We start from the raw sequence: 27,743 nt of genomic DNA, 5'->3' as shown, positions 1-27,743 counted from the left end.
AGGCATATATGTGCTAAGAGTTTTACAAAGGGAGGTATCAGTCTTTGTATTTTATCAAAGATTTAAAATATTGTCAGTCTGTAACACTTCCCATTATCGCTACTATTGTAAGCTTAAACAAAAACTGAAATAATACATTATGTATTTGGATCATCAACTTCATCATCATATACAGTCGTAAAATATAGTCAATTTGAAATTAAAAGCACAGATATAGTAGCAAAATAAATATACACTCCTGTTTTTTTTTGTTTTTTTTGTTTTTTTTACTGTATGTTTGTGCGCTGTTCCAAAATGCTAAAAGGCACCAGGGTTTCTGAGGAGAGTTATCTGATCTATGGCACCAAAGCTTAGCCTGTATTATATTACAGCACTTAACAACTCTGGGAATCGTCAGATCATGAAAATGAAATGTTATCTGCATTCTGAGCACTTCGTAGTCTTATATTACATGATGATAAACAGTCCTGCTGCAGTGCTGCTGGTTCAGGGTGGAATCATCTGACTGTTTCTCCAATCTCTACTGCCCTCCACTTGTGCGTCACGTGGAAAACAATAATTGTGTGAAAATAACCAATGAGTTATTTAGCTGTTTCACATGTAAAGGTATATCTGAAGCCTTCCTCTCTTGAGCCTCCCAGACAATCATGCCAACTGTTTTTTTTTTCTATACAGTACCAGCTGCAGTTGTTTGTGGGTAAATAAAGAAGAAGCAACAGGAAGGCACCATTTCACCTTCATGGATAGATTTAAGTCATACTATCAGATGATAGAAAGAGATCAGAAAACACTAAATTACTATTGCATTTCTTCAGGAATTATAGAAAGCTATTATGAACGGATTTTGTTTAGATGTGTGTTAAGTTATAATCAAAAAGTTAATTTAACTTGATGAATACAAGTGTGATTCCAACCCTTGACACTTATATTCTGTACTGTTATCAAACCCCAGGCTCTGTGCTGGGCGGCCCTGTAGTGTATTCCCACTGAGGTGACAGTGTGCCCTTTACATTGACCAGTTCTTTTTTCATCCTTTCCAAGCCCACACACACTGAAGCAGGATCTAGTGGCCTCCATGGGCATTACTGCTCCCTGTTGTCCAGTCGATTATTATGAAGCTCAGACTCATAACCATGAAGGAGATGCCCAAGGCAGCAAAACAGAGAGCCTAAGAATGAAGGGAAAAACATCAGAGGCTTAATTATCAAGAACTCAACTGTGGTATGCATAAAAAGCCTGTAGCACAAACTCTGATCAACAAATTAGCATAATTGTTCAAGAGCGATCTGAATGCCTCACCACTATCTTAGGAACGGAGCTCAGGGGTTCATCCTCCTTGGGAACGATGCGGAGGTAGAAGACAGCAGGGAAGATGAAAATGAGGCAGGGAGCCGACGTTGCGCCTGTAAAGACAAAGTGGAAGGGTTTGTCAAAAACAAAGCATATAGCCCTTCCAGTTTTAAATGGCACACAGACATAAACAAACACAGAAGGCTCATCATTTTCACTAATTTTCTCTGAAAAATACCCAGGATCACATCTGTTTGAATAGATTTTCACCCAGAATTTTTGTCCTCATGCACTAAAAATTTGTTGTTGTTTCCAGCTGCAAGTAGACACCGTTCATTACAGGTTACAATAGATAAAACTCTTGCAACACTGCTCAGAAAATCCTCTGGGAAAATAAATGTAATTGAAAAATGGGGGGAAAATGCACCAAAGTCCGTTAAAGAAATTGTTTAACTGCAGTGAACTTGCATTGGAAATAATATTTTGAAAATACAAAGTGTATTATTGGTTTTTTGAGTCATACATTCATGTGTATTGGAGTGTGAACTTTATGCACTCTCACATGTTTGTCAAAGTAACTGCTTCTTTGAAGATGTGCTTGGTGTTCATTTAACTGAAATGTTTTCAGCTTTCACCTCTGACCTATGAAACATGACCTCCAATCAGAGAACAGAGTGTGACAATAATATTTACTTGGGCCATCGGTTTGCCTGTGTGTCAACATGTACTGGTCATGTTTTTTGGTCTTGCTTTTAATGTTTTTAGTGACAGGAAGTTACAAAAACCTGAAACCTAAGAGATACTGCCATGACAAACATGGATGATTCAGTCTGTAAACAGAGACAGAATAAGTAACCCATAATCGCGTATGTATGACAGTGTAATCTATAGTCAAACAAACGCTAAGAGGTGGATAAATGAGGCCTGGAGATCTTTTCAAGTATGTCATTATTTATGATATAAGATAGGAAGTTTGCTATTAGTCCACAACTTGCAAGTGTGTCATGTCATAGTGATGATTTTTCTTCAACAACCCTCCTTAAAACCTAAAAGACTGATGGTGATTTGCCTTGAACAGTTTTAAGTATTACAGGACAAAATGCTTCAGTGTTCACTAACCAGAACATATTTTGATACTATCTTAGCTTTATGTTCATTGCTATACTAACCAATGATGCCGAAGATGCCCAAAATGTTAGGAGCAAATATCACCAGCATGTTGATTAAAGTGAGCAGAACAAGAGCAATTCCAATGTGACGCAACCAGTTGAAAGACTTGGTGGGGAATAACATCTGCATGATGGCTCTACGCACCTGTGGAGTTTCAGACACACAAAGAGAGAAGATTCAATAATAAAATAATATGACAGTATTATTTCCATTGAGCATTACAGAGTATAAATCAATAAATGCCCAGACTTACAGGGAACAGCACAATAGGGACAGTCAGAGTGACAGCGGTAAGGACAGCCACTCGCACACAAAGGATCAACGTGTCATAAGGATCAATCCGGCTATATGTGTGCAGCAGTTCAGGCTCCACCTTGTCTGTAGGAATATAAAGAGAACATGTTTTCTCATGTGAACATCACTCAGTAATACCTTCCTGATCAGCATTACTATTATTACACACAGTTACCACAAGAGGGAGCTTGTGTAGAAGAGAAATGAATACTTTATATTGGTCAGTTATTTGTTTTTCTTTAATTTAGATAAATAACCATGTTTATCTTTATATTACTGGACAAAACCAAGCAAAACATACAATCAGTAAAAAACTAGTGATTAGTAAATTAATTATAAATATGAGGTGACTCTGTTCTCTGAAAATAGTGATTGGATATTTTATCTAATTGGCTATTAGATAAATACATTTTTTTTAAACTTGTCTTAGGCAAGATTTTTAGATCAGCCAAAATCAAAAATTACAGCTCCATTAGAAAAGAGACCACGTAGATTTTCCTGCTGACCAAAATTACTTTCTCTGATATGGTCACCTGTGTGGGAGATTGTCTCAGTGCACAGTTTTGCTTGTGAGCAAAACTGTGCACTGAGTCATTAAACTCATTTTGAACAAGCACACCACCAATAGAAAACTACACCTTTCTGAATAAGTAAGTCTTTCAAGCAGACACCTCTCACATTTATAATTGGGCCCTCTAATTTTTTGATTGATAAAGATTGCAAGAAAGCAATGAAGAAAGCAACTTAAACTATTCTTTTTTGTACCAAAGAGCTGCCTGTCTTTTCCTCTTGTGTATCTTTTGACAGTGAGAAATAATCAGTGCACTAAATATACTGATTTGGGAATAAACATTTGTATTAATTTCTTAATACTGCAAACATAAACTCCAAAAGAAGCGTCAGGGGCAATTTCTCTCACCATAAAAGGTCAGGTAGCCAAAGAGAGCTGCCAGAAAGTACATGGAGTACATGACAAAGATGGAGATGTTGGACACCCTCTGCATCCTCTTCTGTGTTGGACTGAAATATGACAGTTAAAGTTCATGTGAATGTCACATTCTGCACTGACATGTTATCAAATATTGCAGGTTACAGAGTGGTGACTCACTTGCTGAGCTCAGTGTAGATAGGCAGGACCTCAGGGTGGCAAACAAAGGCAAAAGCCAAGATGGGGATGGTGTATGCTGTCTGAAAAAACACATGACTTTCTGTGATTAGCAGAGCAACTGAGACTCCCAGTAAGAGTTCACTGTATGGTCACCTCAGCTATGTGGGACTACCTGTGAGTTGATGGTGATCATGCGGGGGCCGCAGTGGGAATCGTCGTCCTCATGAACTAGGTCGTTGTTGTACTCGTGACTATGGCTTGATATGTTCAGGCTGTGGAGCGCAGAGGTGCTGTTGGCTGAGAACTCCTCGAAGGGGCAGGGAATCTGAAACTTCTTATAGGTAACCTGCGGAGAGACATGAAAGGAGGGAGGAAAAGCAAGGGTATAATCAAAAAAAAAAAAAAGAAAGACCGACGGGACGTGTCAGAGTCAGTAAACAAAGCTCTCAGTGATCAGTACCGAGCTAAAAAAAAAGGCCATTTCACATCAGATTAGGGTGACTCAGCCTTTAAGTACTTAAGTTTTACTCTCAACCTTTGATGTCACTAAGCACCTCTTATATTCACCTTATCAAACCAAGCCACATACCACTGAAAATAGAGACAAGGGTGGGAAAGTGCATAAGATATGTGCCAAGGTGGCATGCCAGAACAAATGAGGCTCCTTGTAAAGAGTCACTGTGATGATATGCCACTGTATGTGAGCTGGAACAACTTACAGCGGTGAGAAAGAACACCATGCAGCTGAGAGAGAAACCACTGGTGTAGCCGAGGTAACCTGAAAAGAGAGAGAAAAAGACAATTTGTGTGACTTCTCCTTAAACTGAACTTCTCCATTTGGTCCTCACATGTTGTTTGAGACACCTGCAAACTCTACTAATTACACAAATAGTCAATAGGCTTCTGCAAAGTCAATACTCCCCAAAATGCCCCATTCAAATGACCTCACAGCACTTTGAGAGAAGAAACAGCATGGTTATTTCTTGTGGTAATGAATAGCTTAGGATCTCATCTCTAGGAAAATGATGTCTAATTGGGCACCTGCTGCTTCCACTGCCAGTGGTGGGATGAAAACACACACTAATTACTTGACTTTGAGGTAAATACTCCATCAAAATGTCATTATGTAAGTTGGCTCAAAGTCAGAATAAAACTTCTTAATTAATAGATCCTAAAGGTAGAAAGAATTACTTGAAAACAACCTGCAAACTCATGTGTTAGATAAGTGTACTTGAGTAAAATGTTAAAGTTTTTAAATACTGTAGAAAAGAGCAAAAGTACAATTAATTCAGTAATGCATGCAGATCTGAAAATTGTGTCAGGCTATTGAGTAAAAATAGAAAATGTTCCAAAGAGCCAGAGAAGTACAACAATATCACTGAATAATATTTGGTAGGCAGGAAATACAACCCAATAACCAAAACTGAAACCAGGTATATGTAGTCAAAATGCAAGAAATTTTGGTCCTAAAAAGGTTCTTGGAAAGGTGTCTTTAGTGAAAAGGACCACAAATGTGTCCCCTGCATGCAGCTTGCACACATGACAAAAGTCTAACTGTGAGAGTCAAATATGTAGGTTATAAAAATGGCATAAAATGTCTTACAATTAATTTCAGATGGATGGAAACATACAATGATCACAGAGAAACTTTAACAGTTTTCTCACCGAGCTGCTTCATTAAAGCCAGAGGCAGGATGACACTGGCAGAGACCATGATGACCAGGTAGTTTCCATTCAAGTACCACACACTGTTTGGAGAAAAAAAAAGTCTAGTTTACTTTGGTGAGCTCAATATTTTAAACACTGGCACAGAGACACAGTACACAGGGGGACAGAGACAGAAATAGATTGGAAAGTGTAAGATGGTCAGAAATTGGTTTACACATTTGGGTGTAACTTGGTCTTGTAGTATAACTGGAATTTCACAAAATAGTCTCAGAGAAGTTGTCTGAATGACATCAGGTTGTTAAAAATCTAACGAGTTGCCAGACAGCAACCTGTTGGGGACATCCTTGACTGCAAGGTTGTGGAAAAAACGTGTTTGCTTATGTTGCTCCAGACGGTTGTACTGGAAAAGACTCTTACATAACGGATGATTTATGTGACAGTAGGAGAAAAGGAGGACACACTAGATCGAAGGTTACGATTTTGTAACCCTAGTTCGCTAAGCACAGGTAGAGCCCTCTACTGGAATCTATGGGTAATACTCTTCTCCAATCACACGCATGCAATCTCCCACTGAAATTTGCATGTACAATCAGCCAATCAGGACGTGCTTACTGATTCCATGTGTCTCACACAGTATATAATGCAGCGCCTCACTGCCACTCTCATCCAGTAGGAGTGGCAGGGTCTATAGGTAGAGGGCTCTGCCTGTGCTTATAAAACTAGGGTTAAAATATCGTAACCTTTATTCTATCTCACACAGGCTCCACCCTCCAAGTCCTGAGTCACACCTGCGAGCACAGACCTTGAAAGTCATGACCAAGAGATAGAACCTTATGAACAGACAAGGTGTAGACCATGATGCTACCATGCATATGTCCTCGACACTCACCCCACTGAATAAGGCCGCACCATGTGTGGAATGCACTCGGACCACAGTGAGGGGGTCCTTACCCACCTGCCTGTAAGCTTGGGATATGATATGACGCTTCATGGATAGGGCTTTACCGGCCACTCCCTCTCCATAGCATATGAACAGCTGTTCAGTGCACCAAAAGGGGGCCGTGTGTTTAACATAACATAGCAACAAACATACTGGGCACAAGAAGTGCCGTTTTGCCTCCCAGGCTTCCCCATAGGGTGGCGGACAAAACACCTTGAGCTGAATAGTTCTCGACCTAAATTAACTCCTTATGTTCTTAGGAACAAAGGAGGGATTCGGTCTGAGAATAGCACCACTGTGGTCACCATGAAGCAGCAAACAGCTGGGGTGAACTGACAGGGTGCACAATTCACTCACTCTCTTAGTTGAGATCAGCGCAAGCAGCAAAGCTGTCTTGAATGACAACGTCTTTAGAGAGGAGCGCTCCAGAGGCTCATAGGGATCACTCACTACACACATCACTGACTGTTGTCTCCTAACCCCATGTAAGAAACATTTCATGAGGGGGTGGGCAAAGACCAGAGCCCTCATGATGGGGGGAAACAGCTGCTGCATACACTTTAACAGTGACAGCCTCTTTCCCACCAGATATTGTAGAAAGGAGAGAACCTGTCTCACTGCACGTCTACCACTTTGCTTTGTAGCAAGCAATGGTGGATCCATCTTTCGCCTCTTGGGCAGTCTGCACCACCTGTGCAGACAGTCCAGCCCGCATCAGCCTGTCCCTCTCAGGAGCCAAGCCCGAGGAAGTTGGCCCAACATGGCCAGCGTGCCTATCGAGCCCGCCTCCTGGGACAAAGGCCCCCACACTTGGAACAATGGACCAGTGCTGGGCTGCTAACATCTGGGTCATCTCTGCATACCATGAATGGCAGTCTGGGGCAATCGGGATGACTAACAGTCTCTCTTGTCTCCCTCTCTCCAGCAGAGGGGGAATGAGGTGAAGAGGAGGAGAGGCATAAAGTAGCCTCCTTGGCCATGGCATGTGTGCAAACACGTCCACCCCCAGGGGTGGATCGTCTTGTGGCATCAGGGAGAACCAGAGTGGGCAGTAACAACTCCCAGGGTGTTAGCTGCCATAGTCCGCTGCGTACCCAGCCAGAAAAAAATTCTCAAAATATTCCAGCATGTCCCTATCCTGCACCAGCGGCAATAGTGGCTTCCTGCTCACTGAAAGCCAGCCGGGTGAGGAATCAGGAGGGCTGCGATGGCCTTGCCAGAACAAAAAGTTGGCATTGAACGTTTCTTCAAAACATGGATACGTTGAATGTTGAAGGGTTGAATGGTTAAGGTCTGGTTAGGTTTAGGCACAAAGACCACTTGGTTTGGGTTAGGGAAAGATCATGGCTTGGGTTAAAATACATAATAACTATAATGCACTCTCAGGGAGGAAATCAGTCCTGCGACTGGTGACTTCATTTTCAGCAGCCCCGTCTTGGATACCTTGACACACTGCCAAACGACTAGGAGAGGAGGTGAAACAGAGGCTGGTTGAACCAAATGAGCTGGGCCATAAAAGCCTTAATGTGGATGGCTTATCAGTTTAAGCAGGATAGGCGGAGGCAGTGTGAGCCCTGCACACCCCACTGCCATGGCCATAACCTCTGGGAAATCACAGCAAACTGAAGTCGGAGGTGGTTTTCCAAAGGTCAGTGACATTGCAGACACAGACGAGAGGATGACGTCATCATCTATCTGTGAAGTCGCAACCCAGGTATCCAGCGGCAGCAGCGGTTTGGCACCAGACAAAGCGTGGGACTAGTCATTGACACGGGGATCGTCTTGAGCTCTGGGTTGCTCTCGTCACAGTGGGGCGAGACATTACAGCCGAAAATGGTCCCACCATTGCCAGCATTGAAAAGGAGGAAGTCCTTGGCAGTAAACGCAGAGCAGTGGCTGCATCATGCTGCTTTCTGCATCGTCCCAACTGAGGAAAAGCAGAAGAGATGTTGGATGGTGGCAACGAAGGAGGGGCACAACGGGCAGAAACTAGCTTGCCGGAGCAGCAACTCCATCCATGGAGAGGGAAGATCAGTGGGCAGATTGACCATCGCTGAAGAGAGTGGCAGGGAGGTGCTGCCTTATATACTGTGTGAGAAACACGGAATCAGTAGGCACGTTCTGATTGGCCAGCTGCGTAAAAAAATTTAATTTTAGTGGGTGATTAAGTGCGTGTGATTAGTATTACGCAGAGTCCAGTAGAGGGCAGAGCCTGTGTGAGACAGAACCTAAACAACACAGCTCTGAAAAAGTCAATAAATATTATCAATGTCAGCTTATTGCCATCACAGTCCCTCGCTTTCTTTTCTAATATCACCCCATCCCATATACACACAGCCACCCCAAAAATAGTGTCCTTGAGGGCATCGCTAAAAGGTTGTGGATCAAGGCTACAAAGCATGTGAGATTGGAATGGCACATCCAATCTTAGCACTGCTTCCTCTACGATCCAGGGTGTCCTCCTGTCCTCCCTTTACACAAACATCCTGTGAATGCCCTTCATAAAACATAACTCCCTCATATAATATGAATACCCTACAGGACATATATATGTGCATTCTTAACACATGTTGACATGGTTCATGTTGGTAGGTGCTTGCATGCAGTTAGAGGTTCACTGCTGACTGGCTTCATGTCATGGTGTTCTTTGCTGATCTGTCATGATGACTTAATCATTTTGGATGAGTGGGTTTCACATATGAGGTGAAATGTGGCTTTGATGACTTCAGAGCTGTTTTTAAATCTATTGAGGTAAGTAAATCTAAGATAAGTCTCAAGTGACTTGAGGCAAATCCAAGCCTTGACTCCGAGTCAAGTCTTAAGTCATAAAAGTGTCTTGAATCAAGTCTCAAGTCACTGAGAACATTTAACTTTCAAATAATGGTGCTTTTTGCATAGCTGAGACGTCTTAATACTTGAAGCAGCAATAATCAATATTCCTGTGTTAACAATGGAAAGTAGAAGTAAAAAAACATTGCGCTCAACCAAAAAAATCAAGTTTCAAGTTCTCATTTAAGTAACTTAAGTTTGACTCAAGGGCTAAATATTTGAACCTCTCTTTGTGTAACCATGATAAGACTCCACTGCAAACTGTATATTTTACCTGGTGATCCTCATACATGTGCAATACATCTCCATGTATCGCTAGAAACAATTTTTATCTTCCCCCAGGATATCTTAAGTGAAAGACACCAGTCTGTCCGTCAGCCACACGTCATTGCTCTCTATATAAAGAGCCACAGGTCATAAATAAAGTCCAAGCCCCGCCACCCGCCCCTCATTCCACTCTGCTCTCCTGACGCAATGGATTTGAACATCGAGAGGCGCGTCGAGTGGAAATTAACAGTGTGTGTCACGGTTGTCGAGAGCTGGCTCTGAGCTGACCTGTCCTTATGCTTGGCCTCGGAATTTGGCACTTGTGTCACACCACCTGCTGCTGTTATTTGCGTCTGTGTGTGTGTGTGAGGAAACACAAATATTGATTGTAGCTAAGCCTCTGACCCTGACATAAATACACACAAACACAACAAACAACACAACAAAATTGCCACAACAAGAAAGACAGGTTACACCAAATGCTTATGGATATCTTGTCTAAAGGTTGTTTAACACAAATTGTGCCCTGTATTCTGTATCAAATTGAGTGTGAGCGGCTGAGATAACTGTCTGGAACAATGAAGAGTGATATGATGAACTGCTGAAATTTCTGATTAAAAGAGTTGGCAGTGATTTCTAAATCTTGCAGGCCTGACAGACCATGGTAGGAAATTCTGCGGCTGCGGCTACAGCTCCCTTTTCAGCGCAAGGTTTGTTTTTAGATTTGAACCAGTAGCTGGAATCTACCTAAGCCCCCACCATGGCCTTATGCAGAGTGTCTGTGTCTGTGGCATGACTCTGAAATGCACGCAGCTTGCCTGCACAAGTTGACACGAGCAGTGAGGGTTTATGTTGTGTGTATACATAACTGACAGATACCATACCATGGCCCCCTCATCACTCCACCAATTACAAGCTTCCATTCTCATCACACCCCCACACTGAATCAATGACTGGTGCAAACTGAATATTTGCTGCCTACAGTCTGTCACAAGCCCCTTGACCCTGACACAGTGTCTGCGCTCTGGACCAGCAGCAGGCAGGAATCATGTGCTGTTCACTAACAGAGATGTTGATAATGCACATAAATAAATATGACATAAACATTAAGGATAATACTCACTCAGAGTTGGGATCTGCCTTCAAGAAAGCTTGGATGACGAGCGGCAACTCAGATTTCACGATGTACAGGTAGCTGGACATAGCTGTAAAAGATGAGACAGAGAAAATAGGAAAATGCTTGGCCAAGGCTGGCATATAGAACAAATAGACACCATATAAGCTGTGGCACAATAATACTTATCACCCTGTGCTTGTGTAAGTGACAGGGCAGCTACTGCTGAGGACACTGGGGTCTGGTTTCTTTGAGAATTTGAGACTTTTAGCAACCTGGGTTTATTCCCCTAGTTTCAGATATTTATGGGGCACTCCATCATCAGTGGGGAACATTTCATGAGGAATACTACTCAGCCTGTGAAAACAAGAAGTATCATGTCTTTTGTGGTTCTGGAGTGACCTTTTGAAAGTTGGAAAAAATGGCCCAGATTATGTCATTTTTAAAGAAGTGGGCATTTATAAGGTCTAATGAAAGATGCCATGCAGATGCATTATAGGAAATGTAGGTTTCCAGTGATTCTGACCCATACCAGGGACTAGAAGTCAGGATATCTTGGCCTCTGCTACTTTGATTCCCCCCCAACTTTATGAGAGTGCAATATTAAATCACTGGATCATTCCTTAAAATGTGACTATGTTCAGGCCAACAAAGGAAACATGAGTGACGGAAGCAGTATTTCCCCAGTTTAGGTCAGAAACAGTCAGCCAATGAAACAGCTTTTCTATAAGTTTGTCATCAGATCTCCTGGTCTTTGCTCTTATGACATTTCCATGTTGCATACTCACAGATATATACCAATGAACAAAAGCCAAAGTAATGAAGCAAAGCAGGCATGGACATGTGTTTGGGTGGGTAAGGGGGGATATAAACTCTAAGCCATGTAACGGCGTATAATTAATGTTTGCTGCTACTGGGGGTTTGCAAACAGTCGACATATTTGCAAACACAGTGGCTCCTCACCTCCAATATTCTGCAGGGTGATTGCAATACCAGCAGCCATTTTTCCTGGAGTGCCAAAGGCCCTGTACCCCAGCTGCTCATAAGCACGAATTCCTGAAAGTAGATTACAAGCAATAATATCCAGTCAATTACGTTTGCTGAGACGTCCCTCTGAACCAACACAATAAAACACTTTTCAAAAAGTAAATAAATAAAAAAAACGGTGTTATTTTCCCTGTTTGCCACACACCAAATTATAGAATTCATTAATTTTCCTTCAGTACTAATCATCCTGTCATGTAAACAACAATGTAAATGTAATTGACTGCTACAGTGTGTGTGTGTGTTTGTGTGTCTATGCCTGTGTGTTTGGTTATACCAGGCAGACTATAACTCCCTTTTAACTTTTAATCCATGCCCCTTTTGTAATTCATTTGCTTGAAATCAAGCATGGTTTCTACGGTTTCCTATATGGTCCCTGATCAGTATGCCAAGTTTCCATATCATTTTGGTGACTGTACTCTATGATATATAACTACTATTTCTTTACAACAAGTTGAGTCATGGACAGGCTTACCCACAATGCCAGAGGATTTGAGCAGCAGATGAATGGAATAACATGACAGGGCTGCTACTGCAGACAGAAGAAACCTGTGACACAATGCAAAAGGGGAAGTTATATACCTGTATGTTATAATAAACCACATTCCACATTCCCTATGTGTTTATAATCCTGGTATACCTCTTCTATCCATTTCCTTATTTATTACATTGACCGATTTGCATTAAGTCATGTATTGTATGTATTGTATATCTCTTTAGATGCAAAACCATCTTTTCATTTGACTTGGGAAGTTTAACTACACTGGCAGCACTAGTGACTGGTTTTCCACTTTGTCAATTCCCTGCCATTGTATTACTGTAACAGTATACCAACTATTGAAACAAAAATGTAGCATGAAACAGGAAGATGCATTCTTGAAATGATAATTATTTTCATAATAGAATATAAACATCCATTGATGAATGTCAATAGTCCTACACATGAATGAAAATGTTATTTCCTGTAACCCCTCCTACAGAAGCACTGAGCCCTGAGCAAGTCAGTACAGTGCTCTCTTTTCAGCATTCCTAATGGGTCACAGGGGGATCCCAAATCCATCACCTTTCCCAGGCCTTTTCTACCCAGCATTTCTAGACAGATAAACACTCTGTAGCCACAACTGAGGTGAGGATCATTCCATCTGACCCACGTCTGTAGGCAGAGAATCCACTGAACAGTTATTAGCGGTAAAACTTCGACTGTGTGTAAGCTTTTCAAATGTGTCTAGCCTGTTCCCTTTATAAGAGGCGCTTGCTGCATTTAATCCCAAAGACATCAGGGAAAAAAAAACATTGCATTTTATGCATGATGGTGATTAATGCGTTACAATGAAAATAGGTTCTAATGATGAAACAGAAAATAAGAAGACTTTACTAGCCAATTTTCCCATTTGGAGAGAGGCTACATCATAAAGTATTTGTAGCAGTTGGGTATTGAATAAATACATTTGGTCAATAATCTTTATATGAATAAAATTGCCTATACTATAAGCTTTTTGAACCTTTGCCACAGCTCAACAAATTGTTTAGGTTATTTGTTATTGTAATGGTTTGTTTTAAGTGCTTACTTTTTTATTAATGCTATGTGTTGGGAGCTGCCCTATATTGTATACAATATTTTGTTGTCTTGAACAATGATAATAAAGCTGATTCTGATGAGATCCAGCATCCTCTAGGCAAATTAATCAACCTGAGCACCTTGCTGAAACACTATTATCACTGTATCATGAGTGGGGAAACTCTACTTCATGTTAACAATTGTCTAAGAAGTCCATCGATCATGTCTCAGGTGTGTTTTTGTATGAACTCCTGATAACGCACTCTTAACTACGGCCTTTTGAATATACATGCATGTTTCAGTCAGAATGTTGAGTTTGAACACTGAATTTAGCCGTTTTGTAAAATTATTATGAAATGGCATTTGGTATTAAACGTCATGCTGGAGGATTTTAACATTTTACCAACATCTGCTAAATCATCAGAACCTACAACCTACAGTCTGCATTTTGTGCATCTTATACCAGGTGTCATTCATTTCAGTGTGTTGGCCTTATAGATACAAGCAGCTGACACATAAAGGTTTGTGAAGTATGTGCAGATTTATTGCAACTGTATTACATATGTACCTTTTTAAAGGCTGTAGTTTTGTATATTTTTCACAAGTAGGTCTTTTTTGTGAACTATAACTTCCTGCTACTGCAGGCCACATCTCCTTAGCAATGATCTGGCCACATCAAACCAGAAGTTACCAACTACATATAGTTTCTACCTATAATATCACTGACCCAATTATTACAATTCATTGGATCGACTTGAAAGTTTTGAGAGATCTAGTATTGAACTGACTTCCTGTCTCCACAGCTCAGGCGTTCAGTGTTGAAGCAATCATCTTTTCCAGTCCTGCTACTTGCTCTCTGCAGCTACACAAACACAGACTGCATGGCCAACACCAAGGTCATGGTCTGAGATCAGCAGTCTGCATGGAGCAGAAGGAAGTAAATGAGCGATCCAGATTCCTCACATGGGGTCTGGAGGTTTGGTTATTCTGGGCTGTGGCCTTTCTGGGGTTGGTATGTGGCAACGAGGGCAGAGATGAGAGCCTGAGAAAAAGGGTATGAATATTATGGGACATGATCTGTTACAAGATGTCATGGCATCACTCCTATAAGTAGCTAGCACCACCCTTGTTCTTGGTAGCACTACCAAAGCAGCCCGCTCTTTAGCTGCAATCCCTCTCTGTAAGGATCCCCTCACGATGAGCCCACTCTGTTCTGATTGGTGAGCTCCCAGAAGCCGGCCATCGGCAGACTTCTGCCAGCTCCGAAGGCTACATAAACAAACAGTATTCTTTTTCCCATAATTTACTCAAAATATAGGCTAATGTAAAGGCTGGATGGGAAAGTAGAGGTAACTTTGCAAACAGAGTGTTTCGTGCAGGCTGAAGCCCTGGCTTTTAAAAGTTTTGAAACTTTTACCATGTTTAATATAAACATCTGACATTACAACAGTATATAAATGACAGAAAATCCCAAAAAGCATGTTATGTTGCCTTTACAATGATGCAACCGTCAACATCTGCACTTTGCCTGTGTTAGTAGAGTTAGTAGATTCTGGTTTATATTTTGGAAATGGGCATTTTTTGATACGTGTACTTTACTCACCAGAAGAGGAGTATGCCAGTGTTGGCCATGGCATAAGCCAATCCGAGGATTCCACTCCCCATAATAGCATTACCCAGGTTGAAGACAGACATGCCAAAAGAGGTCTTTCCTTCAAACTGAGGGGAAGAAAAACAAAACATGCATTTAATTTCCAATTTAAACAACAAACAGAATGTTGTTACTCCTGTTGTATTTCTGTAAATGTGGGTTTTCTCACTTACATCTGTGAAGCGAATAACTTTCTTTCCATCTCCACTGGGCAAAAACTCCTCACTCTCCAACAGTCCATCAGGGTCATCAAATCTAGAGGACACATTTATGGCTGTTAATTGATAGTCTCTTCATCTGCTGCTGAAAAATCTAGTCTACACAACTTCTGAATGATCATTTACATAAAAGCTAAGATGCAGTTAAACCCTGACATACCTGACTGTTTGAGTGCCATTTCTGTGTAAGGATCCACCCGTTGAGGCAAGCACAAAAACAAGGTAAACATGCATTTAAGTAAGCAGACATTATGCAGGAAGTAAGTCATACTGTATGTCACTCACTACGTCCATTATCCTGGTCATTATTAATGGGAGATTCTTAACATGAGGAGAAATGTAGATGCAAATCAAACTATACAAAAATCCTCATTAGAGTACTCAACCTCTCTTTTGTTTTTTGCACTGATGTTTGCATGTAAATATATACAAGGATGTGGTTTTCACACAAGTATAACCAATACAGAAAAGCCGAAAGAAGTCAGAATAAAGATGCTTGACACATGCTGTGTTAAAATGCCATTACCAGTATTTAAGCAACAAAAGGCAGCCATTCATCTGTGTGTGGAATTAAGGAAGAATACTCACTGATCCTCTTCTAGCAACGTCTTCATTGGCACACCCACATCATCTCTGAGGTCATGACTTTTCCCATTGGATAAGATGTTCATTTCTGACTGAGCAGGTTCCATTATCCAAGTTGTAACAGACTCTTTTTGGCTTGTATATGTTCAATGAAGGAGATCCTTTAGAGAATATATAATTATCTAGGGCAAAGGGAGAAAGGACATGAGTCACAAACATAGAGATGTGGGGGTTTGTTTGTTTAAGATACATTATTCCACGAACTCTGCACACCATTGAAAATGCACACTTTGTGTGTTTAAAGGCCCTGAAAACAATTCTCAGTCAGCTTCTTACTATGAGCAATAGGTCCTATATGAACACAAAGATTTCTGCCAGTTTGACAGTTCTGAAAGATTTCTGTTTTTTTTTTTTTTTGGTCTGCGCTCTTCTTGGTGTTTTGAAGTGGGCTGGGATGTCATGCGCTTCGATCAGGATTGAGCAACATTTGACACAAAATGTCATGACAACTGTGGGATTATTTTCTTATGTTGCCAGGCTACTGTTTTCAGGTGCTTTAACATCACTTAATGTGCAATATATGATCAAAAACAACATTTTCACATTAGTATGGTAAGGATATTATTGTTTTTGTTTAGCATTCCCTGACTTTTGTTGCTAACTAATCAGCCTGTGTATGGGGGCAGACATTTGCAAATAATATTACTAAAATAATACCCCCATATCTTTTTTTTTTTGCTTTATTGTTTTCTACTGAACAGGTTTCCTTAAAAGTCTGTGATCAATGAATTCTTACACTCAGTATTTGTCTATTCCACAACTGCATAACACTGACCCAGTTCTACTGTTGTCAGTGACTTTCAACAGTCATGACCTCATTTATTCACTCATTTGATTCACTCACTGAAACATCTGCAATACATACATGGCATGAATAGCACTTACTGTACTGTAGCTGTAAATGATCATAGGCTGAAATGTTTAAAAATATTTTTAAAAACTGGATTCAGTGACAATATTTTTTTTCTTTTTGTTTTCCAGAACTTCAGCACTGAGCAAGGCAAACAAGTCCAGACCTTGTCAAATAAACAAATAGTTCAAGGTCAAGGTCCATTTGAGTTTCTTTGAAATTTATTTGCTTTTGTGGTACGTGATGTCACAAGGATTCCTAGAGCTACAGCTCAGATTTCACACAATGACACAATGGTCTTTATGATGAAAGTAAACCTAGCATGATTAAACAAAATGCTAAATCACTCATAACAACAGCCCTCAAATTACTGAAAAAGCAGTTTGCAAAACAATTATTACTCTAGTACTATAATTACACCTCTTAAAAGTATTTTCTTCTAATGAGTGTGAGGGTTCGGCTTGAAAAGAAAGGAGGTATATTTGTCAAATGATTACTTAGACACTATTAATATCCATCTACAGCCTCCTATAACCCCCGTGACAAAGATGAGTTCTCCTCACATTTCAGTGCAAACTCTGAAACAATGCTGTGTGTTGTTCGCTGTTTCCGCTGCGACCAGTGTACAGCAGTCCAATTGTGTCCACAATCTCCTCTCTGCCAGAAGATCACTGTTACTGCTATTCATACTGTAAAGCTAAAGAGGGTCATTGATACCATGCCATTGTAGTTACAAAAGAAACCCGAGAGGAATAAAACTAAGTCCGCAAAACTTCTGCCAATAAAAACAGCTCTCATGATCAAACCTAATCTGGACACCAAATGAGAACTGTCAATGCCTTATCTGGTCAGTCATGTTATTTGCCCAAAGTTAACATGTCCCTCAACATAGATACAAACATAAAAGCCATTAGCTAATGTCAATACTCCCTGTTGCAATCAAGCTTTGATGATAATGGTCATTTCAAAAGAGGTGAGACTGAGAGAAAAAACATGACGTGTCTGTTCATGAAACATCACTGATTCATGTAGACTCAGTGATAAACAGGCTGACTGGTGGCATCACATCAAATTTTAAGAATGTGCCCCAGGAGAATCCAATCACTGTTTTTGTACACAAACAACCAGAAAACAGTGGATCAGCTTGGAGCCACTGCATTTACAGTAAATACATTAGGAGGCTCGTTAGGGAGTCTCATGATGTTGATGTTTTTCCACCCATATGATCACTGTTTTGTTGTAGTGCTGTACATTTGTAACCTGACAATATACCCTTGTCAATACATGTCAGATCATAGGCTGTTACAGTTCATTTCTGTCAGTGGTGGTGAATGTTTGCTAACACAAGTGAAATTATACTTTCTTCATTGGTGATGTTTGTGAGGTAAAAATGTCTGAAATACTATGATCATGAGTCTCTCATTTACATGCATGTGATCAATGAAGTTTATGTTATCAGGAGGTGTGTTTCTACACTTTCAATATCCCGCTGATTTGAATTTTATTAGACAGTTGAAACACAGTTTTGTCAAGACAGGGGTCATTAAAGACAGACAGAGAAATTAAAAGTTGTACTATGAAATATGTGTATTTAGCACAGGAAATCAAAGAAAACCCTAAATCCCACCATGACCATAAAAACAGATCAAAGCACTGGCCTTTTTCGTCAGATCACAGCAGATCCACCAACATGTACAAATGTAAAATTGGTCTACAGGCAAGCATATAATTCAACATACAAGGAGAGTAAAGGTTTAATAAAGGTTTTAATAATAAATAATCAATTAATTAATATTCAGTTGGGTTCAAAGGGAGCTTCCCTTTCAAGAATTCCTTTTCTCCTTATAATTAAAATCACACGGTTCTTTCTGGGAAACTCCCTGGGGACATTATTAGGAAAGCACAGACTAATGAAATAGAACATTACCAGGTGTTTGCTGGGCTTTTAAGAAGTGTCAGTAAGACTTGTTAGACCACATAATTCGTTTGCAGTTCTCTGTAAAAATATCAAGCCATGACAACTGGTAGTAAACCACCAAAATCTAACTTAAAAAAAAACACTGTGTGATGTGGGTCATGATGTAGTGTAGCTTTCCAGTTTTTACCCACTCTTGAGGACACAGTCCATCATCAGCATTAATACAACTGCCAAAGCTAAAAGGCCTCTGACATGAAGGCCAAGGAAAGACTCAGTCTCAGGTAGGCATATGAGTTCTTTAAACAGATACTTTGCTGGTACTATTTCTGCTGTGTAATATTATCTCATGGCAATCTGGACAGTTCAGTCCCTCAATACGATCCATGACAACTTGTTAAAGACTCAACAAAACACGGTTTATGAGGCGATGCATGTTTCTCCCAGGAATACTATTTGCAGATATTAAAAGTTGGATCATTTATGGATAAACCAAAAAGAAAAAGAGGAATTAGCTTGATGCAATGGTCTAAATATTTATAAATTGGAGAAAGACTGATGCTGAATGTCTGACTAAATGGATTTGAATTTTTTGTACCTAAACCAAAAAAAGTCTAGATACTTTGTACAACTGTTGCTTAGAGAAAGGGATATTAATTCATTGTTTATGGGTATGGCAAACGCTGCAAAGGTTATTGGTAAAAATAAAACTTGATATTACTTCATCTCATCCAGCTCTCAGCCAACGTCTTCACAACCTTGGTGACCTTCCTGATGTTATAAAATGATCAAGATCACATGTAAAATTGTTAAAATTGTTAGAAAGGTCACATATTCTAGTCAGGAAAATGCATAGAAGTTACCAAATAAGTCTCTCTTTTTTGGTAACTTATAATTTTTTGCTAAGTAACATATTGTTTTTATATCAATATAACACATGAAATAAATCCTCACTGCCTCACTGTTTACTGATACAGATTCCTGTTTAAAGTTCATGTGTGAAGTCCATCTGAGAAACGCCCAATGAGCATATCCTCTTCTACTGAGTACCAGGAGGAGGGTCACCTTACACTCTTACACTTTACTAGAGCCCACAGTGGGTTCTGTTACGTAAAAATTTGCCCATGAACGAGTATGAGAGTGAAAAGTCTTATTCTGAGTTACTGGACATACATGACATTTGAAATGTTTAAGCAGATGGGAGTGAGAACAACAATTAGCTGTTTGTTTTTTCAGCCTGTGTTCAATGTTAAAGTGAGACATTAGCTATTTATAAAACATTTTACACTCAAGAAAAAACCCTGTAGTACATTCCTAACTCTTCCCTTGTTGGACATAAAACAGGGCAGGCACAGGACAAGTGGGGGGCAGCGGGTGAGCACATGTATATGAGGAGATGCCCATGTAGTGGTGTATCAGCAACAGGCACGAGGATCAGCCAAGAGCGCCTGGCAGCACCAGCTCATCATCAGCCACGTGCCTACTGGGGACAGAGGAACACATGCTCGTGTGCAGCGATATCGGCCACCACCTGAATATACATATTCTCCTCTGTGGCAAAGCGGGCTACATGGATTGTTTTATTCTGGTATAAATCTCTCATGTATCACATATCTTTTAAATGTTCCAAACACCTTTCAATGTTTGAAATTGGCTTGTTGGCCATTAGTTTTGCTATAAGTGGATGTGAAGTCTGTTATATGAAGGGATTCATACTTTTGGAATAAACATTTGCTAATTCTGTATCCCCATTAATTGCCATAAAATGATAATTAATAAAATGTGATTTGTATAAAATGAGTTATTCTGATTGAAAGATAAATTAAAACTCTTTCATTCACATCTTGGTACACAAACAACTAGCCCTTGCTTTCCATTGGCTAATGTCCATAATGAATTTTGATGTTTGCAAATACCATAAAAATTCAATCATAAGAGCAATTCATAATCCATCACATGTATGGTAAACAAAGCACAACTTAAAGATATATTATAATTGTATTACATTTTTGATTGAGTCTTGAAATTCATGAATGTATTATAAAAAAAAAAAAGTTCTTCATACACCGTCTTGGGCCAGCTACAATCATTCAATCTACATTTATCTTCTAATGCATGTTTTCCCAGAACAGACATGACTAAAGATATAAGTTAAGTAACATTACAAACAAGAACACTGGCTTTCTAAATCACATCCCAGTTTGGAATCCAAGCAATGTGAAGCATGACAGCACACACATACTAAAGATTTAACTAATTCTCAAGTCACAAAAAAAAATCACTTTTTCACCAAAGGGGTTAGCATGCCACTGTAATCTAAATCTCGGGACAATCAATTCATAGAAACCATGAACTGAGTGATTAACCCGCAAAAAAAATCCTACATGGTTTGTAACTTGACACTGCAGTGGTGTATCAGGTCTTAGCAGCTGCTTGTGTAACATTTAATGTCGTCACTGTGTGTAATATCAAGTATGAAAACACTCTGTAAGTCAAATAGAATTTGAGAGTAAGACCCAAACCTGACATATTTTTCTAGTTCTGCTTTTGCCCAGATCCATGTGAGGATGACTTCCAAGTGTGTAATGTTTCCTCTGACTTTAGAGCACATTCATTTATCAGTCAACCATGCAGTGCTTAAAGGAAAAAATCACCACTGTGAATATGATTATTTCCTAAAACAAGGTCAAATATGTGGTAGAAATGTGCAATTATTTTTGAAATTGGTGCCCTATAACTAGAGAAAACTTAGAAAAAGGCTGTAGATTCCCCATATCACTTTTATGGGGGAATCCTACAACAACCAGATTGCATTGTGTGTGGTCTCATCCAATCAGCTACAGATGTTTACAGAGCACAGGGGGCAAGTATGTTTTCCCAGCAGATCAGTGAGTTAGCAGAGGCAAAGTGTTATATCTCTTTACTGAGGTTTATTTTCATTTACAAAACATTTTTCCTCATTGAGTCTGGACATATCATACCGGTGTGCAAAGATCATAAAACAAACAGCATGCTGGAGTCAGTTATGTGGATCAATGCAAACTTACTGAGAGTTGCACACGAACCTGAATGCTGCCAGAGTTGCCGGTGTCAATGGACTAATAGTGCGTTTCTGTATTACTTTATAGTTCTGACTATTCTACTATTTCAAAATATGATTTAATGGTATAAAATAAATAAATAACCTGTCAGAATGTGTTTGGTGTCTCTTTTTGAAGAGCTTTGGTGATATAATAGTTGGGTTCAGCAGCTTTGACTGGTCTAAAAGTAGGTGAGCACTGCAGCATTACAGGAAATAAAACATCTAAAAATGGCTCTGCATTTAAGTGACATTTAGCAGCCTTGAATAAATGTTATGAAACCATATGGGATAGAGATGAGGGCACATCACAAACAAGTGATATCCAATATTATGAAAGTCTACACAACATTTAATAAAATATCATCTGAGCCCACTAAATTCCTCATGGAATGATTGCAATGCTTTCTCCTCTCACCTCGCATCTAACTCGTTTTCATACTCATGTCACACATGCTGACAAATTTGATGAAAGGAAGCAGCATTACTGAGGTGCAAACAGGGGGCCAAGTAATCATTTAATATGCTGTTTTACAACTAGCCAATACATTCTGTGTATGCACAAGGATTTAGCAGAGAATATTAAGCTTGGCTGTCATTTTAATGATTATTTGCAGAGCGAGATCAACCTGCCTGACAATCCTCCTGCGTTACAGTAATAACTTCTTATGGGGCTTATGAGAGCTGCAGAAGTTTTTGTTTCCTGCACAGCTCGATGAAGTTTGTTGCATTGTGCCATTAGGAGAAGAAACCATAAGTGCTACGGATGTATGTTTTACAAGTGATGACTTATACATCCTGAATCATGGCTGGAATGCAGGAGGTGGACACAAACACAGGAATGTACTGTACAATGTGATGCAATCTACTGTGATGACCCAAAATAAATAAATAAATAAATACAATAATAAATAAATGGTAGCTTTGAGACATTTAAAATATCAATTTTATTTGACATTGTGTCAGAGAGCTAAAGTTTACTGAAAATAACCAAGCAAGTAGCATCTAAGTAGAAGCTGAGCAAAAAATGTGTTCCAGTCTAACAATGGAAACTATATGAATATTGTTTTAAACTTCTTATTTGAAAATAAACGGAAGGGAAAGGGCACAGAGAAGTATAAGAGGTAGCTGTGTTTGAACCAGCACTTGTTGACTAAAAATACACCCTTGTTAGTTACATAAGGAATCAGTTAACTCTCATTAATTACGAGTACGTGTTGACAAGCTGCTGAGCAATTTTCTGAGAAATAGCTTGGTAACCAACAGCTGGCAGCAGGAGGTACCGGCCAATTTATCTGCGGGCATGTCAGGCAGCTCTTACACTTGAGCACAGGTCTGTGTATAAGTGTCGGTCTACAAATGTTATATTTAAAAATGAACAGACAGGGTGCGAACTACAGGGGAGCCAGGGGGAGCTTGAGTCCTCTTAATCAGCAATGATCTCCCCTGAAAACATGATTTGTGAAATTTTGGGTGGGATCTCTAACATATTGACAATATTCTATTTTTGCCAAGCATTTCTATTTTTTTGTATCCTCATCATCATGGATCATACGTAAAATTAGGCTATTGTTGAGGTATGATTCATGCATGAGGGTGATTCTTCACTAATTCCCTTTTTCTCTGTTTTGTACTCAGCATACAGATATGTCAAAAAGAAAACAAGGAAGTTTACTCGCAAATTTTGGATTTACAAAAAAATCTAAGCCAATAGACTCTGAAGTCAGGCCTCTGTGGTCGCTTCTGCTTAAAGGTAAGGGCTATTCCCAATCAACTGTATTACTTACTGTTAGCACTGTATGTGATGGGTGTTGATGAGGACTGAATCCCTTGTGGGCAGCCTGGCCTGTTTTTGTTGGTATTCACAATGCTGATGCATATAAATTTTTGTGCTCATCTGTATGTGATGGGTAACTTAAGGCAGCCTGATGTGCTCTGTTTTTGATTTAATGCTCATACATTTGTGTGTTTATAGGCTGTTATGCTATTTGACCTATCCATGTCTTATTTGTGCTGATAAACTGTAGGATATAATACATCATTCTGCTTTGGTTGGCCATATTGTATCATACTGTTATGTTTGGTTTTGATACCCGTGTGGAGGTTTGATGTGGTCATTAACTGATTATTATATTACATATATATCTATATATCTATCTATCTATATAGATAGATAGATAGATAGATAGATAGATAGATAGATGTGCTGACATAAAGTAAGTAGGCCTACATACTATGAATGCTTCTCTGCAACAAGAGTCACAGTCAAGTCCTCAAGCGCACCCCCCCACGCCCCCACACAACACCCCCCACCCCCTGGTAAAAAAAAAAAAAAAAAGCTCCCCGAAAGCCATGGTATAGTTGGCACATTGTGTTAAAAAACAATTGTAAATTACATCCAAAACTACGTAAAAGGTGACAAATCTATGTATGTGTGCATATGGATTCCTTTTTGTTGTCAGCAAACCAAGACGTGTTTACAAAAGAAGCACATCACATGAGAGGTGTTGATGGTGGTCAAGGGTGTCTAAAGGACTAGTTTGCATACAACGCATTGGCAGACACTATATCACAGTATACACTGACTTTGCCCATGTTCACATGACGGTTTCGGATGGAATCTGACCATCAACACCATTGTCACAGTGGTAGATGCCGTTGCAGAAGTGTAAAATTGGAAATTGTAGGAGCATCGTCCTTTAACTTTAAGTGAAAGTAATGGAAAATGTATTGATGTGGGGTTTTTCTGTTGTTAGGAAAAGCCTTGAACACATATTAACACAAGCATAAAAAATGTGACCTAAAAGCAAAAGGAAGATAAATAAAGTACTGGAACAGATCTGCTTTACATTTTGAAATGGCTGAAATTCATACAACTGCTGACATTCAGTACATGTTTGAGTTTATAGCTTACTGAGGACATGGTGATTTATTCTCTGAGAGATCTCTAACACAATAACATATGACTCTCAGTGGAATATTTTAGGCAGTATATATATTGATTTGAGAACATATATTTTGGCAGTGATTGCCCCGCAGGGAACAAACTCATATGGGAGCGTTAGTGCCATTTTCAACCCATTAAGGAACGGAAAACCACAAAGCATTAAAGACGCTCTTTGAACAGACTGAAAGCTACAAGGTAAATCAATTTTAGTTTAAACTTTCTCAAATATAAATTGTTGGGACAGTTTTTCAAAAAGATTCTTAAGATCAGAGGACCTGCAGGGAGAACATGTTATTTATGACAACTGGTCTGAGTGGATTAGGCCAAAAACTATATTCTCTGCCATTTATCCATTTCAATACATAATATCAACAAAGGACTCTCCAATGACTTAAATATAAATAGACAACAACAACACATGATACCGTCAGGTTCAAGCCCACAGATTATGAGCTCCATGACAAAGATAATAATAACCTCTGGAGTGCCTGCCACTTAACACTTGGGCTGACTCAAATGCAGATATTCACAGGTCTCTAAAGTGCGACAAAAGAGCACAGCTGGTTGCTTCCCACATGGATAAAGCATCGGTGTCCACACACGGCGCACCTGTCCAGCTCCTGCTCAAACTCTCAGCCACTTTGATCACCATACGGGGTCACTGACTGCAGCCTAGCTTATCTGCTCCCTCTCCGCTGTGATGAACCCAGTATGAAAACCTATATAGGGTGTTTAGTGTATAGGATAGGGGGGCAAAGTCAAAAATGTACCCTCTCACCCACAAAGACTGAAGCAACTTGGGGTTAAGCACCTTGTTTCACACCATCTTAACAGTTGCACAGCACAACAATATCTACATTTCCCTACACATCACTTTCCAAGAGAGTCAAAGATTCAAACTAGCAACCTGCAACACAGTTGTCAGCTTTTCCAACATTTAGCATAATAACAGGACCCATGCCACCTGTTAAAAATTCCTCATGAACCCCCCTACTCTAATGTTTGAAAAGTTATATTAGACAAAACTATAAGTATTATTATAACTATGTAATCCTTGAATAACTGCAGGACTTTTTTTGCAGTAAAGTAACTGTCTAACATGGATTTTAAAGGACTAGTTCTCTTAATTAATAATGTAACTCATGAAAGAATGTTAGCTGTATTAGAAAATAAAAGTAAATGGGGCTGCAACTAACAATTATGCTCATCATCCATTAATCTACAGATTATTTTCTTGATTAATTGTCTATACAATTTTGAAAATGGCCATCAGAATTTCTTAAAAGTCCAAAGTGACATCTTTAAATTGATGTTTTTGTCTGACCAGCAGCCCAAAACCCAAATATATTTAGTTTACTATCACATAAAGACAGAGAAAGCAGCAAACCCTCAAAACTGAGAAGGTGAAAGAATGGTGTGTTTAGCATATTGTTTGAAAAATGACTTAAACAATTAAATCGGTTATACGAAATACAAGGCAATTAATTTAACAATTAATATCGTGATTTAAAAATAAATATGCAATAATGTTCATGCCATATATTATTACTTATCACAGTAGATGGTATTTAACATGACAAATTTGACAAAAAACAGCACGGCAAATGTACATTCATTTTTCACTGTGTGAGGAACATTTAAACGGACACAACACAAGAAAAACTGTGACACCATACACTAGATTTTTCCTCTCTGACTCTCTCTCTCTGTCACATACTCACATACATGGAGAAAAATGTCTAAGGGAAACTTTACATCCCTCCATTATTGTCAGGCACAAAATAACAACACAATATCACAAGTAATAGGCTGAGGCAGCAAAGAGTGGTAATATGCAGCGTTATCTTCCCACACAGGGCTCTCTTCCTCCACATGCGTATATTTAGCCGACAATAATAGAAGTAAAGTGCTTTAAAAGGCTGCCACTGCTTGTTAAAGCCAGTGTTTATATTACTCATGTGTTGAGGTAGACTGAGTACGACGTCACTGTGTGGTGTGATATTATTTTAGATTCTTGGTCGGTCGGATATGGGTTTTGTGTTACAAGGAAAGTGTCTTCGCCTTTAACTCGATCAGTGCCATGTGCTCCTTGAGCAGCACCAACACATAAAGGTGTGGGCAGAGTAAACCGCAGGAAAATGTTTCACTTACTAGGGATTTGTGGAAATAACATAGTAAGAAATGGGCGTCATAGAAAAAAGTATTAGTTAAGTTTGAGAGATTCAGCGCTTGTAAAAAAAATCCCACACATATCAATTGAAACTAGGAAACACCTGAGAAACACTTTAACCAAATGAAAGTGACATCTCATGAGTCACGCAGGCTATTGCCATTCATCCAGCTGTTACCTGTTGATTTTAACTTTAGATCTGATGCAGCGTGTATTCGAAAAAAAAGATGCAAATGAGGAATGAGTCGGACAATAGATAGACAACAATCTGTCACTGACTCCTTGAGGCACATGGTCGTGACATCTGGACTTGGCGCTCACGGCAGGGGGACCAAACATGCTATTCTTTTTTATTGATTACCCCCGAATAGGAAACAAAGCCATAGGTCTCATTATAGTGTGTCATTTGATCGTTTAAGCCACAAATATGCATGATATCTATTTCCCCAGGGCTATTACATCATTCATACTAAGATTCTAAATCATAGCCTTAATCCTTCAGTGAAACCAGTTAGACACATACATCATTCAAACAAATAAAACTGCATTAAATCTGACTGTAACATGTCAATCTTTGTGTTAAGAAATAGATTTGTTCTTACCAAAGGATCTTGTCACAAAGCATTCAGGTTAAGTCCTCTGATGAGTGGGAATAATTTGATGATCAGAATCTCTTCCTGTTGTCTGTTGAGTTTTCTGTCTTTTTTCAGTGACGGAGACAGAATTCAACTACATTCGTGGTCATTTACGCACACTCGGACCGTCGCTCTCCAAGTCAGCAGCTAAATATGCGCTTTGAGAAATGGTTGGCATTGTAAAACCCTCCGAAGCTCAACTGTGGGGGTCGCATTAGATCCGCCTCCTTTGCAAACCCCCACCTATAGCTGCGCTGTTCGCTGTAGGTTTCACCACTTGGTCTCCTATAGTTAGGGAGGGAAATGAAGGGAAAATCAGATGTGGCAGCCACACTGGTTACTCGTCTTAAG

The 27,743-nt window shown here is 39.5% G+C and overlaps 1 protein-coding gene across 2 annotated transcripts; it reads right to left on the bottom strand.

The window, feature by feature from the left end:
- Positions 1 to 239: 239 nt before the first annotated feature.
- slc38a3b (solute carrier family 38 member 3b) lies at positions 240 to 27,743 on the bottom strand. Of its 2 annotated transcripts, XM_042402263.1 has the most exons (17): positions 27,360 to 27,743; positions 15,740 to 15,918; positions 15,312 to 15,332; positions 15,107 to 15,188; positions 14,886 to 15,001; positions 12,200 to 12,273; positions 11,644 to 11,736; positions 10,690 to 10,771; positions 5,528 to 5,610; positions 4,582 to 4,640; positions 4,035 to 4,208; positions 3,863 to 3,942; positions 3,674 to 3,774; positions 2,714 to 2,838; positions 2,460 to 2,604; positions 1,300 to 1,403; positions 240 to 1,168 (listed from the first exon to the last, which is right to left on the bottom strand). In XM_042402263.1, exons 2-17 carry the CDS (start codon positions 15,841 to 15,843, stop codon positions 1,064 to 1,066), a joined length of 1,548 nt encoding a protein of 515 aa, XP_042258197.1. In that variant the 5' UTR covers positions 15,844 to 15,918; positions 27,360 to 27,743; the 3' UTR covers positions 240 to 1,063. The 2 variants fall into 2 exon arrangements, with proteins under 2 accessions (XP_042258197.1, XP_042258205.1); XM_042402271.1 differs by lacking the exon at positions 15,312 to 15,332.

Source organism: Thunnus maccoyii, chromosome 3, assembly GCF_910596095.1.
Source record: "Thunnus maccoyii chromosome 3, fThuMac1.1, whole genome shotgun sequence".
NCBI classification, from domain to species: domain Eukaryota; kingdom Metazoa; phylum Chordata; class Actinopteri; order Scombriformes; family Scombridae; genus Thunnus; species Thunnus maccoyii.
Note: the sequence above shows the minus strand (reverse complement) of the source record. Positions and strands in the feature narration are given on the sequence as shown.

Bases quoted from the DNA above. Each gene is read 5' to 3' on its own strand.
- slc38a3b (XM_042402263.1), bottom strand. From the start codon at position 15,843: ATGGAACCTGCTCAGTCAGAAATGAACATCTTATCCAATGGGAAAAGT. The intron at 5,611-10,689 runs GTGAGTATTATC...TTCTCCAAACAG, and splicing joins AAGGCAGATCCCAACTCTGA to TGTGTGGTACTTGAATGGAA. The intron at 1,169-1,299 runs GTGAGGCATTCA...CTTCATTCTTAG, and splicing joins GCTCCGTTCCTAAGATAGTG to GCTCTCTGTTTTGCTGCCTT.